Here is a 17695-nt window from a genome sequence, read left to right as displayed (position 1 = left end):
TAAAAATCCCTCAGCCCCGCTGTGGACACAGTCACTAGCAGTGGAATTATTCTGGAAAAATCTATTGCTGCTTTTTGTCCCCCCTGTTCCTCCCCAGGGTTTTTGTCAGTTCATCTTTGCTTTGCTCTGTGTTTCCTCCAAAGGGAGTTACTTGAACTCAGCACCTTGAGACATTTAAATGTCTAAAACCTGTTGTGTAGGCAGCTGAATTCACCCAGCCTGTGTTTCCCCACCATTCCCACTGGACAAGAGGTGGGATGTGCTATGGCCAGCCTGGAGCCACATGGTCTGGACTGCCTTGGTAGGCTCAGGTGATGGATGTTATTAGCAAGGTTTTTCCAGGATTTGTATCTGTTGGAAACTAATTCAGGATGGGTTTGTTTTTTTTGGTTTTTTTTCTGGTTCAATTGATAATTTTCATTAAACTTTCAAGAACCTGAAAAATAGGAACAAACTGCTCAAAGTGAGCGCAGGGAAGAGTAAAGGAGCCCAAAATGCTGGAAGTGCCTGAAGGAAGATTTCCTTTCCATGACTACTCAGGTGAAACCACAACCCTGGGATTTATGGTTGGATTTGATGATCTTAAAGGTGTTTTAAAACTAAGATGATTCTACAGTTCCACTTAGAGGATTCTAAGAAAAAGCTTTGAAAATACCCAGCATTGCCCCTGGTGGATCTTGGCAGCTTTGGAGTGGAAGTGGAGAGACAGAGGTAACATTTAGTGCCAGGTTCTTGTTCTTCCTTGACCTATTTCCTGCCTGGAAGGTGGACATGGTGTTCTCCAACCTGAAACTGAATTTATCTGCTGGAACTTGTGAAGCTGCTGTAATTCTTGTGGGGGTCAGGGCTTTTCTCATTATTTCAGTAGCTATACCAGGGCAATTATGTGACAGAATAAAGGGGTTTTGAGGAGGGAATCTTCCTGACAGGAAAAACAAGTCTGGAAATTTGAATGCTAAAAGCAGTAAAAAGGCAAACTCACTATTTTGGTTGCAAAAACCCCAGATTTGTGCAATCAGTCTCCAGACTCTTTTGGGACTCGTAGTAGTGTGGTTCTATATTTTTCCTCAAGCAGTCAAAATCCTTCATGATTTTTCCTGTCTCTGCATTCCACTCACAACAGTGTTTTATTAGGAGTCTTCCACTGTTTTGTGTAGTTCCTTGTCACTTTTTTTTTTATTTTTTGACTTGGAAGTGACCAATTGTTGGGAGACCAGTGCTTAAAATACCTGTAAAGTGTCTGAATTGGAGCAACTGTTGGTGCAGAGTAGGCTGTGAAAGCATACAAATTGAAACATTTCTCATAACCTTCTTGGCTTTTCCCAAAATTTATTACACAATTCCAGGAAATTAAATATAGCGTTTCTTCACTGAAAATAACTGGGTATAAATCATGGAAAACAAAGAGGAGGAGAAGTAGATGGGGAAGAAAAGTTGGGAGGGGAAAGAAGCACACACAGAAAAGAAGATTATGTCCTACCCTGGAATTTCAGAGGACACACTGACCCTGGTCAGTATTATTAATATATCTAAACCCTGAGCTCTGTAGGCGTAGGGCACAACCTTACTCAGTAATTCAGGAAATCCTTGTGTTTCCCTCTGTGTTTTTTCCATCAGACCTTAAAACTTTGAGCTTGGGTTCTCACCAAAGCTTCCATGTGATCCAGAGGTTTGTGTGACACGAGTGTGAGCTTGGGGTACACATCCCTGCCTGGGAATTTTCCTGGGTGCTGGTGGCCAGTGCTGCACAGAGTGGCAGGAGCTGCAGTCAGGACTGTCACATTCACAGTCTGTCCTCTGCTGTATTCCAGCTGCAGCAGAGTTTTGTGGCAATGAGTGAAATCTTGTGTATGAAAGCTATTGCTTTCTGATGTTTGAAATGGTGGTATCTGATAATGTGAGTATGAATTGATTATTGCTATATTAAACTCAAAAGTTAAGGTGTAAGGGTCTCCTGTTTATCTCTTTATTTCTTTCATATCCTAGGAATGCCTGAGAACTGCTCAGGGTTTGAGATCCCTTTCTTAGTTGTCAAACAGGCACAGAGGAAAAACTTGAGACCACAGCTCAGTGTCCTGGCAGGTCACAGAGTGTTAGTGACTTAATCCAAACTGCATCTCGTTGCCATTTATTCTTCCAACTGTGTGCCACTGTAGTGGTTCCTACAAAACACTGTAAATAATCTGTGACATTCAGAATCTGGCTGTTACTGATTACCAAGTGTGTTTACATCACTTTCCAGCTGTTAACAATTCCTAGACTTTGTCTTCAAGTTTTCTTAAAAGCTTTATTGCAGAAAAGAAGTTCTGGGAAAGGTCTTCTTGTCCAATCATAGAATGGTTTGATGGAAAGGGACCTTAAAGATGATCCAGTTCCACTCCTGTGCCATTGGCAAGGACATTTTCCACTAGACCAGGTGCTGGAGCTTCCAGCAAGAGGCACATTGTAAAAGCTTTGTCTTGTTGTAAATGCATGACATTTGCAAAAAACAATTCTTCCATTACATGTTCTTAATAATTTTGTATCAAATACTCTTGCTAACCCTTAGCAGGCTTTTAGTATGCACATAGATGTTTTTAATACCTCCAGCATTCAGAAGGATTTTTAATGATTTGTTCAATAATTGATGGAGCTTTGGCATAATTTAGGCTTTTGTGTGAGATGGCAGGCAGATGAGTAGCATATATTTAGTTGTTTAGTTTAATCATCCCTATCTGTGAATTCTTTAGGTGAAAAGCAGAATGAAGGAATGGAACAAGTGAGAGAACCACTTGGAGAAAATTATCCCCTTAACTGAAAACTGGAGAAAGCCTTAATTAACCTATTAATTCATTGCTTAAGTGTCTGCAAAGTGTTTTCTGAGCAGTAACAGTCATTACCTTCCAGAATTGTGTGTGGTTATATGGACCTTTATATTTACATCTATTTCCCTGCTAGCCAATAGATTCAGTTTCTCAGCTCATTTCCCTTAGTCTTGGTGAAATAAAAGAGAAAACAGGAGCTGTCCTCTTGTCTCCTTTTAAATACTGAAATCCTATTTAATCTTTGATGCTAAATCCAGATCTGTAGACACCAGTCTAAGAAAAGTACCCTTTAATGGGGAAAACCACACTGAAAATGTTTAGATTTTGTCACCAGTTATATAAAATTGCTGGGCTCTTTCTGATAAAACCAGAAATTTGCTTAACCTGAAGTCCTGGCTTTTAACTGGGAATCAGTTCTATTGCTCACTTCCTTCAAAAACAAATAAGTCAAAACTTCCTCAACTCCAAGTCTTTGCTAGGGCACAGATTGCTACAAGGGTTAGGAATTTAATATAATTTCAGTGAAGAAAGGTGTTTGGAGTCTTAAAGTGTAGAAATGGTAAGTATTGGGTACTTCTGAACTAGAAACAAGCAAGTGCAGCTTGGGGTTTTCCATTAAAAAGAAACAAAAGAAATCCTATTGTACGTGTTTACCCAACCTTGTAATAACATGTTATGATACACTGCTTTTCCTGATCATAGCAAAGGTGTTTATGTAGCAAAATGAATTTGATTACAGTATTTTTGTGTGTAATAGATATAATTTTTTTATTTTTTTTTAAATCCACCAGGCAATCAGCTCAAAAGGTCACCACAGTATCTCTTTCACCTTATCCAGAAGCCAGACAGTTATAGTGGAATATATTCATGACAAAGATACAGACATGTTTCAGGTAAGGCTCTGAAATACTTGGATTGTTTCTTAAAAGTAACATAAAAAAACCCCAGTTCTGCATTATCCTCTGGGTATTCTCTGTGACCTGTGGGATTTCCACAGTCTGACTTGGCTTTGAAATTTTACATTATTCTGCTCTTTACAAACCCACACCAGCATCTGTTATATTTTTACTGACTTACTCCTTTAATTGTACTCTGCCTTTTCTCCAAAGACAAACTGTACTGGAGAGAAATGAGTGCTCTGTTTGGATTCATGACTGAGCACAGAATTACACCCACCACCCTCCAGTTAATCACATAGCTGGAGTAAAAAGGAAGGAGTAGGGCATGGGATGGAGAAAGAGGAAGATAAAAGGAGCTGTGCAGTAGAGGAGATAAACCAGTGATAAATGAATAATAAACTCTTCTTGAGGGGTGTGCAGATCTCTCAGGTGGTGTAGGGGACTGGGCTGAGTTTCTCTAAGCTCCCATCTATTGTCCAACACAGTATCCCCTGCCTGCATTTCTGTTTTTCTGTATCATTTAACATTCTGCTAATCTGAGTGATTTTCTCATGCCATGGTTATTTTTATGTATAATAAGAGAGAAGAAATTCTGTGTGAACTTCAAACTTGGGGAACCCAACCTTTTTCATTCTAGACTGGTCAGGTTTGTATTATCTTTGACCTCTAATTAGAGCATCTGACCAGGAATTGTTACCCCTCTCTTTCAACCTTTCATATTTGGAAGGGTCAGCAATTGAGAGCTGTTGACAGAGAGGAAATAACTCTTTGGAAGTGTTGTTGCTTCTCTTGACTTCTGTGGTTTTTTTCTGTATTAAATTTTCCCACTGTGACTGAAACTATTAGGTCCAAATAGGAATTGATTAAAACCCAGTCTTACTCATTTGCTGCAGAATGAAGGATTGAACAGCCAGGGTGAACTGAAATAGGTTTTTCTGTGTTGACTAGTGAAAGAAAAATGTAACCCATCCAGTGGGGTTACTGTGTGATGCTTGTTTAGCTCTTGAGTAACTACAGTAAAATTTTTTCCCTGTATATAAATTTTGAAAAGCCATTTTTGAAAGCTGGATTTTTTTCCCTTCATGAGTACAGTAAAAAATGAATAAAGAGTTACAGAACAGCTGCTTTTTCTGGGCAGATTGTAAGAAAGAGATGTCTGTCTATGGCATAGTGTCCTAGTGGTGGGTACAGTTTTTTTTGGGGAGATAAGACATGGTGGTACATGGTGACAAAATTCATGGCTGTTAATCCACAGAGTAGAATTTCATTGTTGGTCAGACAATTCTTGGAGTTTGATGTTTTCTTTCAAATGTGTGTGTTACTGGCTTGTGTAGGGTGTGGAGGTTGAAAAGGGGATGATAATTCCTGGACCACAGGATTATCCTGAGCCTTGTAGCTCCACTTTGACTGCAGTTAACATGTATTATCCTGGGCAAATCATGTGGCTTTTTGTTCTTTATTCCCACTACTGTGCTTCTTGAGCTGTTGTTCTGTTGTGTTGTTTGTAGTTTTGTTTTGTTCTGTTTGTTTTTAAAATATAACTGTATTATGAAATCTTTGTGCAAATGCTGCTATGCACCTTTGTCTCAGTGACATCCAGGTCAGATTTCTTCATTTAATTACAAAAAGAATGTACAAATGTGTTCCTCTGGCATCCCCCATACTCTGTGCTCCAGCATCCATGTGCTGCTATAAATGAAGATTTTCTTCAGAGTTTAACCATTCTGTTGATGATGCATTAGGTGAATTCAGACCTGTTCCTTCATGGTTTGATGGGGTGAGAATGGGTTGATTATATCTGTTCATACCATTATAAAGAACCAAAATGTGCAGCTCCTACTCTAAATAACTACAAGTTTATACAAGAAGCAGGTACATTCAATACAAAGCATTGATTTTTTTTCTGAAGAATGGCCCTTCAGAAGATGCAGAATCCAATTCTTGCTTTCACCAGAGTGAAATTCTGTCGAAGCCCAAGAACCTGCAGCTGTTAAACTCTGCTGGCAGGCTTTTCCTTGTCAGGAGCAGTGTTTTACTGACAGGGACTGCCTGCCTCTCACAGCTTTCAACAATCACCTGCAGAGGACACAACGCTCGCTGCCTCTGCAGCACCTGGAACATTGATGAGTTCTTGTTGGAAGTAACTTAGGGAAATCATATGACACAGTTAACAAGAAGGGTCCCCAAAATACAGCCTGAAATTTGCTAGAATGAAGAAAGTCTTCTGTGCTGTGGTGAAAAATGAGTAATGAAGTGTGTAAAGAGCAGCTCTGAATAATGGGCTTGGTCTGTAGTGACTGCAACAGCAGATGAGTTCAAAGTTTTGGAGGGTGGATGTTGACAGCATCAAGTTTTTCATTTATTCCTTAGGCACTTGCTTTTCAGGTAATCTCAAAATCAAATTCTTGATTTAATACAGAGCTTGAGAAAATTGCCAGATTTTGAAGGCCACTTCAAATAAATTCCAATGCTGAAAAGTAGCACAGTGCATTAGACTGATCCTCTAGAAGGCTTTCTCAGCTGGAAAAGGGAAGAAAACCAAATACTTTAAAATATTTGATTTTGCATAGACATGTGTCACGAACGAGATAAGTACTTAAATGTTTATATAAAATACATACCATTCTTGAGATTTAAAAAAGCACATAGATGCTTTGTTTGTGGAGCTTAATGGTTATATCCAAACAAATTTGAATTTCATGGTGAGTGATTAGTGGGATGTAAGAAAGGCTGGGAGCACACATTTGTGTGCTTTGTCATCCTTTAAGGAAAAATGAGGCAATTTTTTCTCTAATTGCATTTAAAAGCTTGGAGAGAATGATCTATTTCAGAGACTGCAAGAGGCAGAAACTTGTTATGAACAAATTAATTTCATATTTGTTATTGACTATCCTTTAAGAGACTCCACATACAGTGAGAATAGTCAGAAGTTATTCATGAGGTTTCTGCTGCTGCTGCTCAGTGCTGCCTCTTAGCAGGAATTGCTTTGGATGGGAAATAGAAGCCTGGTAGAAACAATGCTGTAAAAGGAGGAGGGATATTGCTTTGTGAGATTTAGCTTCAAGTTGTCAAGTTATATAAATCAGAAATATCCCATATTAAATAGTTTCTAAACTCTGTCTCCTGGGTATTCTAGTAGATACTTTCTGTGAGGAATTGAAATGTACACTTTTGATTAGGCCTCCTTGAGTATTTCCTGTGCAGGGAGCTCATCCCATTTTCTGCTTGTGCTGAGCCCTGTGATACAAAGGCAGTAACTGGATGTGTCATTGGAGACATGAATTCTGACATGTGTTAGAGTGAAACCCTGCAAAGCAGAGCTTGAAACAGAAGAGAAGTACAGGAGAGATCCCTGCACTATTTCTATCAATCCCATCGTGACAAGGCTTAGGGGTGGATAATATTAATTTCCTTGACTCTTGAGCAATGTTTCTTTAAAGCAGGTTTAGTTTGCAGAGATGTTTGTTAATGATGGAAGCATACATGGCTCCCCATAGCTGGCTTTCAAGAGCAAGATCTGAGCAGAATGGAACTTCTTGGGGGACAATGAGATCACATTTAGTGAGGAGGTTATTTAATATCAATGTAGCTACCTGATACTGAAGGTAGTTTTGTGTGAAGAGTATTCCTAATTCAGTTTGATCACAAGGTGTCTGTAAAATTAATATTCTGTTCCATTTCTTGTTCCTCAGCTCCACTTTCCCAGTTAAGCTCAAAGTTGGTGTAACACTAATTTGCCTGTAGAAATATTGATAAAGCCTCACTGTTTGTCTGGCAGTCAGATCCTTCCATCCATGCAGTCATGAGTTTTCTGTCCCAGATGTTTCCAGATTTAAAATTTAAAATTTTTAGCTGTCAAGATAGAAAAATCTTCCTGTCTCCTGATGAATGTGTTTCATTTCTGCTCAACTCAAGGAAGTTTTTTAATTCTGTTAGTCATGCATGTGCATTATTAGGAATAAATTTCATCATATGGTGGGTTTTGCCTGAAAACTCTTCTTTCTGGGACTACAAATCCTGAAAACATAAAGGTGGGTAGCTCTGTGTTATGACATATAAAAATAACCAAGTTCTGGATCTAAAAAAGTCCTTTATTTTCATAGCAAACATATTTGGAACTGTAAAATGTGAATTAAACTCATCAATCCAAGCTAGTATTTTCTTAACTGACAGAATGTAGTGGCAAGCAATTTGCTGTGTTTGGATGAGGAAACAGCAAGGTGATAATACTTTTTTTGGTGACAATACTCTTATCAAACTGATCAGCTGTGTTGATTTATTGCAAGCAAGCATGAACATCCCTTGTGGTAAGCAAAAATTTGTCATTCCATATTTGTGATGGATTTCTGCCTAGGACAAATGTGGAAATACATGTTAATCTCTGGTTGGATCTTGCCATCCAAAAATTCAGCAGACAGAAATATTAACCTGGTAAAACTGTGTCCTTAATACTTCATATTTCTCTGGGTATTTCTAGTTATACCAATATCTTAATTTTTTTTTGCAGGTTGGGAGGTCTACAGAAAGCCCCATAGACTTTGTAGTAACAGATACTATTTCAGGAAATCAAAATAATGATGAAACCCAGATTACCCAGAGCACCATCTCCCGATTTGCCTGCAGGATTGTTTGTGACAGGAGCCCACCATACACGGCAAGGATCTTTGCAGCTGGCTTTGACTCATCTAAAAATATATTTCTTGGTGTAAGTACTGCTAATAATGATGGTATGAGCAAGCTCTGGTTTATATTCTGTTACTTTCAAGCCCCCAAATCTCCTTGTACTGGTTGGGAACTTGTACTGTCATTAGACTTTTATTGCTCTGATGCACCAGCTGCAGTGTTGAGTAGAAACTACAGGTTTATGTGCCTGAGTTATCACCAGCAGAGACTCGTGGTCGTAATTGTCTTCAGCAATGAAGCTGCACTTTGGTAACTGTTAGTGGCTTTTCTTTAGCTTGGTTTGATGTATTTCTGATAGTCACTGTGACTGTCACACGTAGGAAAAAGCAGCCAAGTGGAAAAACCCCGATGGCCACATGGATGGATTGACAACCAACGGGGTGCTGGTCATGCATCCCAAAGGAGGATTCACGGAGGAGTCCAAGCCCGGGGTGTGGCGGGAGATCTCCGTCTGTGGGGACGTGTACACGCTCCGGGAAACCAGGTCTGCTCAGCAGAGGGGCAAGCTGGTAAGTGGCAATTAGCTAAAATTAATCAAGGTGTAGTTGTTTTCCTGGCTTGGAATGGCAGCAGGTACAGGGTGACTGTTCCTGAGTAGTGGGCACTGCAAGCAGCTGAGTGTGTGTGTTACAGCAGATTCTGCTCTTGTGTTACTGGTTGGGTGGGAGAACACTCCTAAGGTCCTGCTAATGCCACTTTTCCAACTGAAATAGCACAGAGTGTAAAAGCTCTGTAAACTCTGCTCTGGAATCTCCATCTCTGAAATGTTCTCCTGGGACGTGTCTGGAAGGTGCTGCATGGGGAGCTGCCTTTGCAGTACTGCCAGAAGAGTCCACTTTTGTGCAAAAGCAGTTTGAGCAAGGCAGCTTCTGTTTGATTTACCTGCCACTGGGAAGATAAGAGCAGCCCTGGAAGTATATTCCTGTTTTCTCCTGTGAGGCAGGACGGGCTTTGCCTTTCCCAGAAGTGAGAGATTTCAGCTGCCAGGGACCTGTGACACATAAAACTAGGAGAGAAGTTCACTGAACTGACTTTGCAACTCTGCCATTGGCTTTGCAGAAAACTGAATGCTGAAAGAGTTAGGGGAATGGAGTTGGGCTGTTCTGCTTTCAGCAGACACCCTGCAGGACATAAATTGCTTTGTCACACTGATGGTGGCAGGCAGATGTTGCCTGGGGACCTGGACAGATGATGTGGCAATTGCAGCCTTTGTACGTGGTTAGCAAAACACCTTTTTAGTGCTGCTAAAGAGAGGCACAGCAAAACAAATGAATCCCCTCCCTGCATCCAAAATGAGTTGAATTCTCATTTAAATAAAATTGCATGGCACACTGGTATTGATGTGATCAGTATTCGTTGATTGGGTTCATAAAACCAAATGCAGGCTGTATAATGAATTGAACACGTTGCATATGAGGGAGCTTTTTGCTTTGCTGTTTGTGAGGGAATTATCTGAAAAGAGCATCAGATCAAGGCTTCTCTCATCTCTACTTGAAACACTACATTTTTCTGCTGGAATTACTTTGCACTGGTGACCTCTTATCTGTAGTCTGTATTGTACCACTGAGGTGTTTTGTGCAAGGATGATCCACAGTTAATCTGTGAATTTAAACTGGATTAAAATGTAAATGCTAAATTGGTTGTCATTCATAGTATTCTTAGGCAGATGTGATGATTTCATGTGACCTACTTAATGTATTTGTTTGTATTTGGCTGTTTGTTCTTCGTTAGTGGTGTTTTCAGCATCCTTTCTGTGCATAAAGCCAGGCAGTAGGTGTGTTTTTATTTTTAATTTTACAAAGCCTTTTTAATATATATTCATCATTAATGAACTGATAGCAAAAGCACGGGTTGGTTATATGTTTGTGACATTAAAATAAGGAATATTTCACTCAAGTACAATGTGTGTTTGGCATAATCCCTTGAAAATGATTTAAGTACCTGCTTTTAATCAGAGAGAAGCCTTTAGGCAGTGCACGCTGGGGCTGTGTTTGCTTGGAATACCTCATTAAATAAAAGGCCTAATGAGTGGGGTGGGTAATTGTTCATAAGCTGAGCCTGTGTGGCTTCAAATTTGTCACCTGAGAAATTCAACTGGTAATTCTGTCTGCTGCAGTGCTAAGCTGTGCAGGTACCTGTGCTGCTCATGCCTCTGCAAAAAATGCTTGACCCTTGCCACAACCGCAGAAAAAATGGTATCTGAGAGGCAGGACAGCTGGCCTGTCCTGGGTAGCAGTTTTTAGTCCAAAAAGGACTTTTTTTTTTTTTTACTGTGTGAGCAGCTTCTGTCAGTCTATGTGGACAAAGACTTCCAAGGGAGAATTTGCTAATGCAGCCCTCAAGGAATGGCATGTCTTTTCTCCAGTCTATCAGGACTTACTGAAATATGACAAAGGCACAGAGAATCAATATTGGAGTAAAAAAATGCATGCTCAGGGGCCCACTGTGTATAATGATTTGTATTTCAACTGCAAATGCAAATCCCCTGTACAAGCACAGGGTAAGAGAGCAGTGCTCGTTATAATCCTGGATATAGGTTAGGAGGTGAGGTGGATTCAGGACAACAAGAGGACAAAATTAAGCGGCACCTGTGGAGGTTAATGCTGAGAAAGGCGATGCAGTGTCTGTAAAAGCTGTCAGGCTAAACAGCCTCCCATTGTGTCCTGCCACCAGGTAGAAAACGAGACCAACATCCTGCAGGACGGCTCCCTGATCGACCTGTGCGGGGCCACGCTCCTGTGGAGAACGGCGGACGGACTCTTGCACACCCCGACGCAGAAACACATCGAGGCCCTGCGGCAGGAGATCAACGCCGCCAGGCCCCAGTGCCCCGTGGGCCTCAACACCCTGGCCTTCCCCAGCATCAACCGCAAGGACGTGGTGGAGGAGAAGCAGCCGTGGGCCTACCTCAGCTGCGGCCACGTGCACGGCTACCACAACTGGGGCCACCGCAGCGACACGGAAGCCAACGAGCGCGAGTGCCCCATGTGCAGAACCGTTGGCCCCTACGTGCCTCTGTGGCTGGGCTGCGAGGCCGGGTTTTACGTGGACGCCGGGCCCCCCACGCACGCTTTCACCCCCTGTGGACACGTGTGCTCCGAGAAAACCGCCAAATACTGGTCCCAGATCCCGCTGCCTCACGGGACTCACGCCTTCCACGCCGCCTGCCCGTTCTGCGCCACGCAGCTCTCCGGGGAGCACAACTGCGTCAAGCTCATCTTTCAGGGCCCCATCGACTGAGAAATCGCTCGGCAATGACCACAATAAAAGTTTTCTTTGACGGTTTACTGTGAAGATTTTTGCCACTAACTCTAGATTTTACCTTTTTTTATAATGTTATTAATAGGGGTGGTAGGGTGGGGATGGGGGAAACGATGAGGGAATGGAGGGAGCGTGGTGGAATTGGGATACATTGATACCTGGAACTTGACAGATATCAGTGGTGTTGCATGCTCAAAAGCAGCATATTCATGGAGTCTTCTTGGTCAAATTGTAGTATATTTGTAATTTTTTATTAGTACCCTGGATCAGAAAAAGGTGTCTTAAATGATTTTTTTAAGCTAAGATTTTTTAATGGAAAGGTTTTTTCTTCTAAACTTTGACAAGCCTTTAAAACCTATTTTTCAAATCTAGAAGGAACATACAGAATGTAACTGTCTTTAATTTGCAATATAATTTAACTTGAATAGTTTCTCAAGGAGCAAATACAGAATGTGTGGACAACCATAGGTGAATGTTCACTAGAGATAATTGGATACGTAAGAGAAAAATTAGCTGCCTAAAGTGTAGAGGATAAAAGCTATTAAAATATCTATTATGGTATAACACAGCTGGCCAAAAAGGCATCAAAGATTACTTGAAACTGAGGAAATCCTGTTTGCATTGATTTCCTTTCAGTGTAATAGATATCCACTGGCTATTAAGTATGGGAGATGGCTGATTTTTTTATTTTTGTTTTAATTTTTTTTTCCTCCATTTAACCTGCATCTGGTGAAACCACTTGACTCTTTTCCATACTTAGCTCTGGGGTTTAAGCTGATGTTCTGTCTTTGTGTAGTCTGGACTTTTTATTTCTGCTCTGATCGCCCTCAGTGCTCCTTACCCAGCATCTTTGGGCGTGTGGAGGCCTCAGATTCCCAGAATGGTTTTGTTGGAAGGGACCTTAAAGCTCAGCAGTTCCAGCCCCCTGCCATGCCCAGAGACACCTTCCACTACCCCAGGCTGCTCCAAGCCCCATCCAGCCTGGCCTGGAGCTCTTCCAGGGATCCAGGGGCAGCCACAGCTCCTCTGGGCACCCTGATGGAGCCAGAGACGTGTCCAGGCTTTACTGCAGTGATGAGGAGGTGGTGCCACAGCACGACACGAGGTTTAGGTACAGCTGCTACAGAACTCATTTACATAAACCTGAATTCAGGAAAGCACTTAGTCTGTGTTTAAATATAAGCCCACGGCTGGGACTGTTTAGATTCTCAAGAGCTTCAGTGCATTGTGGTTATTTGCTGTTACATTTGAAATAAAAGAAAAGCAATTTAAAATAAGTTATTTTTTAAGCTCACTTTAAAGCATTTTCATGAGAAGGGAGAGCATCATTTCCAGTTCAGCTGAGCATTTTTGTTCACTTTTCAACTTGCTGCCATCTGTCACCTTTTCTTTCGCAGATTGAGTTGTGTTTGTATCTCTTTTTTTCCCCCAAATGTTTGCAAATCAAACAACATTCAAATGTAATCAAATACGTGCACCAGGGTGGTACATCTGAAGTGGATCACTTGAAATTCGTGACTTTTTAAGAGAGCTGATAAATGTTTGCTGTGGAAATAATTAAATCAGAATTTCATATGAGGTGTACCCTGCCCACTGTTAGGCTCATTTCACGTAGAGTGATAACTCTTTGATTTGTGGGGTATATTTTTTCTTTATGCTTTCTGTACTCTTGGTATCTGAGGTATCAATCTATCCAGGTTTAAAAGAAAAAAAAAAAAAAAAAAAAGAATTTGGGAGAAATCTATAACATCTCTAGATGAAATTGATCATTCAAGCTCAGTTCTGTTTAATCAACTATAGCTTTTTGCTATATTTGTGCCCTTTGTATAAATATATAATTTATATGATTTTAATATATTCTGTATATATATATACTTGAATTGGCCTGTTCATATTTTGGTTGTAAAATTGTTTTATAGTTAACCTTATAAACATTTTACATGTCCCTTGCCAGTGGTGATGGGATGGACTTTGTCTGCTGCTGTTTTTAATATAATTTTGCTGTATACATGTTCAGCATTTTAATAATTTGAAAATAGCTTTACTTTTCTTTTTATGCTTTTGCTGTTAAAAAAAAAATATATATATATAACTCTGCAGCATTTTTTTTTCTAAAAGCCCCAAACTGTACAGTTTTTTGTCCCACTCAGTGATTGAAAACAGGAAAAACCTTATTAACCTACAATTATGCTTCTTCCTAGTGCCTTTTCAAAGAGATCCTCTTGTGATTCCGTATTCCAAGTCCTTTTTCCCACAAGGCAACCTTGGGGCTCATCTCCACGGAGAGGGGGAAGAAACACCTTTGGCCTTCAGTTCTGGACACAGAGGTGCCTCTTCCTCGCTCCTAAGCCCGTGCAGGTTCCTCGGGTCCCCCAGGGCAGCGTCATTCCTGCTTTGCAGATACCTCATCTGGGAGAGGCGGCCTCACTCCTCCCCTCCCTGCTGGACTCTGGAAATCTTCACCTGCTCCCTGCAAGAGACGCTCTGGACACGCCTGTGGGAGCTGCTCCTGCCTGGATTCAGGTCCTGGAGCTCCGTGTGCGGCATTCCCGGCTCCGCTGGCAGCCCCCAGGCTGAGCTGGGCTGGGTCTGCACATGGTGGTGTCTCCTCTGAGCCTCACTCACCTCCCTCCCCCAGCTGCTTTACTCCTTCCCCTGGCTGGTGCAGTTTAATTGCTGCTTCAGGGCTTCATATCCCTTCCTGCTCCCTGTGGAAAGTGAATGTACGGTGTTGGAAGAATCCTCACTGGAAACACAGCACACCATCAGGCTTGCTGTGTTTGGCTGTGTGAAGCAGAACACTGGATAATGGTTTGTATCCAAGGGAAGTGTCTGTTTGAAACTGTTTAAACAAGATTTTTTTGTTTTTTTTTTTTTTGCTGTCAGCAGTTCTGTATAACACAAGGAATAACTGCAGGAAGGAAAAGTCTCAGAATCCCAGAATGGGGAAGGCTGGAAGCGACCATGGGGGCTCATCTGCTCCCACCTCCCTGCTCAAGAGGGGCCATGGTGGAGCACAGGGCACAGGATTGTGTCCAGACAGCTCTGGGATATCCTCAGTGAGGGACACTCCACACCCCCTCTGGTCTCTGTTCAGGGAAGTTCTTCCTCATGTTCAGGTGGAACTTGTGGGCATCAGTTCCTGCTCGTTCCTCCTGTCACACAGAGCAGAGCCTGCTCCATCCTCCTGGCACCCCTTTTAGATATTTATACACATTAATGAGGTTCCCTCTATCGTCTCTTCTCGGGGCTGAACATGCCCAGCTCCTTCAGCCTTTCCTCCTGAGACAGAGACTCCTCTCCCTTCATCCTTCATCCTTCATCCTCCTGGGAGGATTTGCCCTGTGCTGTTGCTGCTCCAGCATCTCCGTGTCCCTCCTGTCCTGAGGAGCCCAGAGCTGGGCACACAACTCTGCCTGGGGCTGAGCAGAGGGGCGGGATTCTTTGGGGAGCAATTCTCCAAGGTTTGAGTGGAATTCAGGGACTTTGCTGTTCAAATCCACGGTCATTCCTGCAGAGGTGGATGTGCTGGGGAGGCAGAAGTTTGTAAGATGATTTTCCTCAAACCCTGCTCTGGTGAAATGATGGAGCATTCAGCTCTTAGGCCTCGCCTTCCCTTGGCTCCATAAACACCTCCTCTGCTCTGGTACCTCGATGAGAAAAAGGAGTTGGTGGATAAATAAAACTGGAGTCAGTAAACTTGAGAACCACCCTCAAATTTATTCATTATTTCAGTGTTACGCTGTTCCTTGCATCCCATTTCCAATGCTGGCAATGAATTCCGTAAGGATTTTTTTATCACCTGTTACTGTTGATTCTATTTGAATGCCTCAAAAGCAGCTTTGACTGCATAACTTAGAACTAAAAGTATTTTTCTAGGTTTTTTTTTTTTTTTAAAGATTATATCTGTCATATCCATGCACACTGGAGCTGGAACACTTCCCTTTTTCCTGGCAGCTTTTTGGGAGAGCACTGAAGTCTAAATAAAATGAGTGTTGAATGCTGTTCTTACTGGGAATTGTCCAGTTGTACAGGAGAATTCACACAAAACTGTGTTTTGCTCATTAATTATTTTCAAATGTGGTCATTTTGTGCATCAAGGTACAGTCATAGTACTGTACAGGCCGAGTAATTAAAGAAGAATCATTTTTTTTCCATTGTGAGTGTGGGAATGGGGATCAGAAGAGATGAAAGCTGTGGTTGAGCTGGTTGCAGTAGGGACAGATCCACCTTGAAGCAAAGGCGTGCCCAGGAGCTGCTTGGAAATGTGGCTGGAGCTGTTGCTGCTTTCTGACCTCATCCATGCTCTGCAAAGGATTCTCCTCAGTTTGTTGGGAAGTTCTGGGCTGCCCTGGAAAGCCTGTGACCTTCCCAGTGAGACATTCCTTGGTGTTTTAATGGCACTTCTGGAATTTGGAAGGTTTGGCCTCAGAGCCTGAGCGAGGAGCCAGAGGTGCTGAGTGTGTCATAGTGAGAAAATTCAATGAACTGTGAACAGGACTTTAATTACATTTTAGTGCTCACACCACTCAAAGGCAATCTGGTTTGGCTGTGGTCACTCTCCCTTTAGTACTCTTGCAGTAACTGGTGACTTCTTCACCATATTTTCATTTTTCTGGAAGTGGAAGGAAACTTCTCCAAGACCATGGTGTTTCTGTTCCTCCATCCCACAGTCTTGACACTTTCCTGGGGTTGGAGAGCCACTGGCTGTGGTGAGGACTGGCAAGCATTTAAATCCATTTTTATCCTGGTAGGAAAACTCTCCTGCCTCTTCCTCCTCATTTCCTCCATTTTTCACCCTCCTGTGAGTCCTTGGCTCCTCATTTTCTATTTAGCCATGCAGTTGCAGGTACACAAATAAATATATCTTGGAAGGAAAACAAGGAAAACACAACCTGGGGTTGCAGTGTCTTTTGACAGATTTTTCTCATGATTCTGGGTTTTCTAAGCACTCATCACAAGTCTGCACACTCGGTGTTGTGAGTAAAAGGACAAATGTAGAAGGTAAGGCTGGTTTTGGGGGGTGGAGAGGGGTTTCTAGGATGGAGTGACAGTGGCTCTGCAAACTGTGTCCCACTGAGTGCAGTGGACATTGGGTCTTGGAAGAGCAGTGGAATGACCCTGGACAGGCAGTAAAGACAGAGATTTACTGTCTGTGCTGCTCAGTTTTCATTTATTGGCAGCAGAACAAAAAATACCCAAAAATAATGGGAATTCAGTTGTTGGACACCCAAACACCAGAAAAAAACCCCAATGTCTGTCCAGATTTCTCTCACTGGGGGCAAATTCACACTTTCCTGGTGGACAAGGCAGTCTCCAAGTCACCTGAAGTCCCTTGTGCTGGTGTCCTGGGGCTGAGGGACGGGAGTGGCTCTGCCCTTGGGTTAGATCACGATGGAGAGCCCTTGGAAAAGCCTCTCCCACAGCGATGGAGCTGTGTGATGGAGGGGTGATGTTTACCTTAAAACAGAGTGAGCAGCTGTTCAACTTCTGGGTATATTTGTAAAATTGGTCTTTTTATATGCCGTGTGAAATGGACTGGAATAATTTCTTTTGCTGTTGTACCTGTGGAAGTACAAGCCATTTTACAGGAAAAAAAATATAAAATTAAAATATTATCTCAGTATTGTCACTGACTCCTTCAGTTTATTTTCCCTGCTGGTTGGTTGTCAGAGCTTGACTTGATTTGGGAAAAAAAACCATATAAACAACTTCAAAAATAAATGGTTTCTTTTACTCTTTTATCCCCTTTCTACTCAGCAAACAAAACCCGAAGCCTTTTGATTGAGGATTCTTAAATACTGGAGGTAGTGGAGCGCATTCAGGTGTGAGTGCCCTGGAATTTCAGTCAATTCCCTTCCCTGATTTTTAAATTGAACAGTTTGTTTTCAGTGCCAGCTGCCTTCTTGCAGTGTTAACGTAATTGCTAAATAAAAACAATTTCCAGGAATAATATGCTTTGTGACTCTTAAAATTAATTTCCATAATGGGAATTCAGTGGTTTGTTTTCCATTTGTGTATTTTGGATCCCTTTTTTGCAAGTGGCCC

General features: G+C 41.8%; 1 protein-coding gene across 2 annotated transcripts in view; it reads left to right on the top strand.

The window, feature by feature from the left end:
• The window catches only part of PELI2 (pellino E3 ubiquitin protein ligase family member 2), a 68019-nt gene extending 50742 nt beyond the window's left edge, over nt 1-17277 (top strand). For both annotated transcript variants that reach the window (XM_015631878.3, XM_015631879.3), the window contains exons 3-6: nt 3596-3697; nt 8211-8408; nt 8707-8895; nt 11060-17277. In XM_015631878.3, coding sequence (XP_015487364.1) covers nt 3596-3697; nt 8211-8408; nt 8707-8895; nt 11060-11626 — 1056 coding nt within the window. In that variant the 3' untranslated portion in view covers nt 11627-17277. The remainder of the gene's footprint in view (nt 1-3595; nt 3698-8210; nt 8409-8706; nt 8896-11059) is intronic.
• Nucleotides 17278-17695: the final 418 nt, after the last annotated feature.

The sequence above is a fragment of the Parus major genome, chromosome 5 (genome assembly GCF_001522545.3).
Source record: "Parus major isolate Abel chromosome 5, Parus_major1.1, whole genome shotgun sequence".
Taxonomy (NCBI): domain Eukaryota; kingdom Metazoa; phylum Chordata; class Aves; order Passeriformes; family Paridae; genus Parus; species Parus major.
Note: the sequence above shows the minus strand (reverse complement) of the source record. Positions and strands in the feature narration are given on the sequence as shown.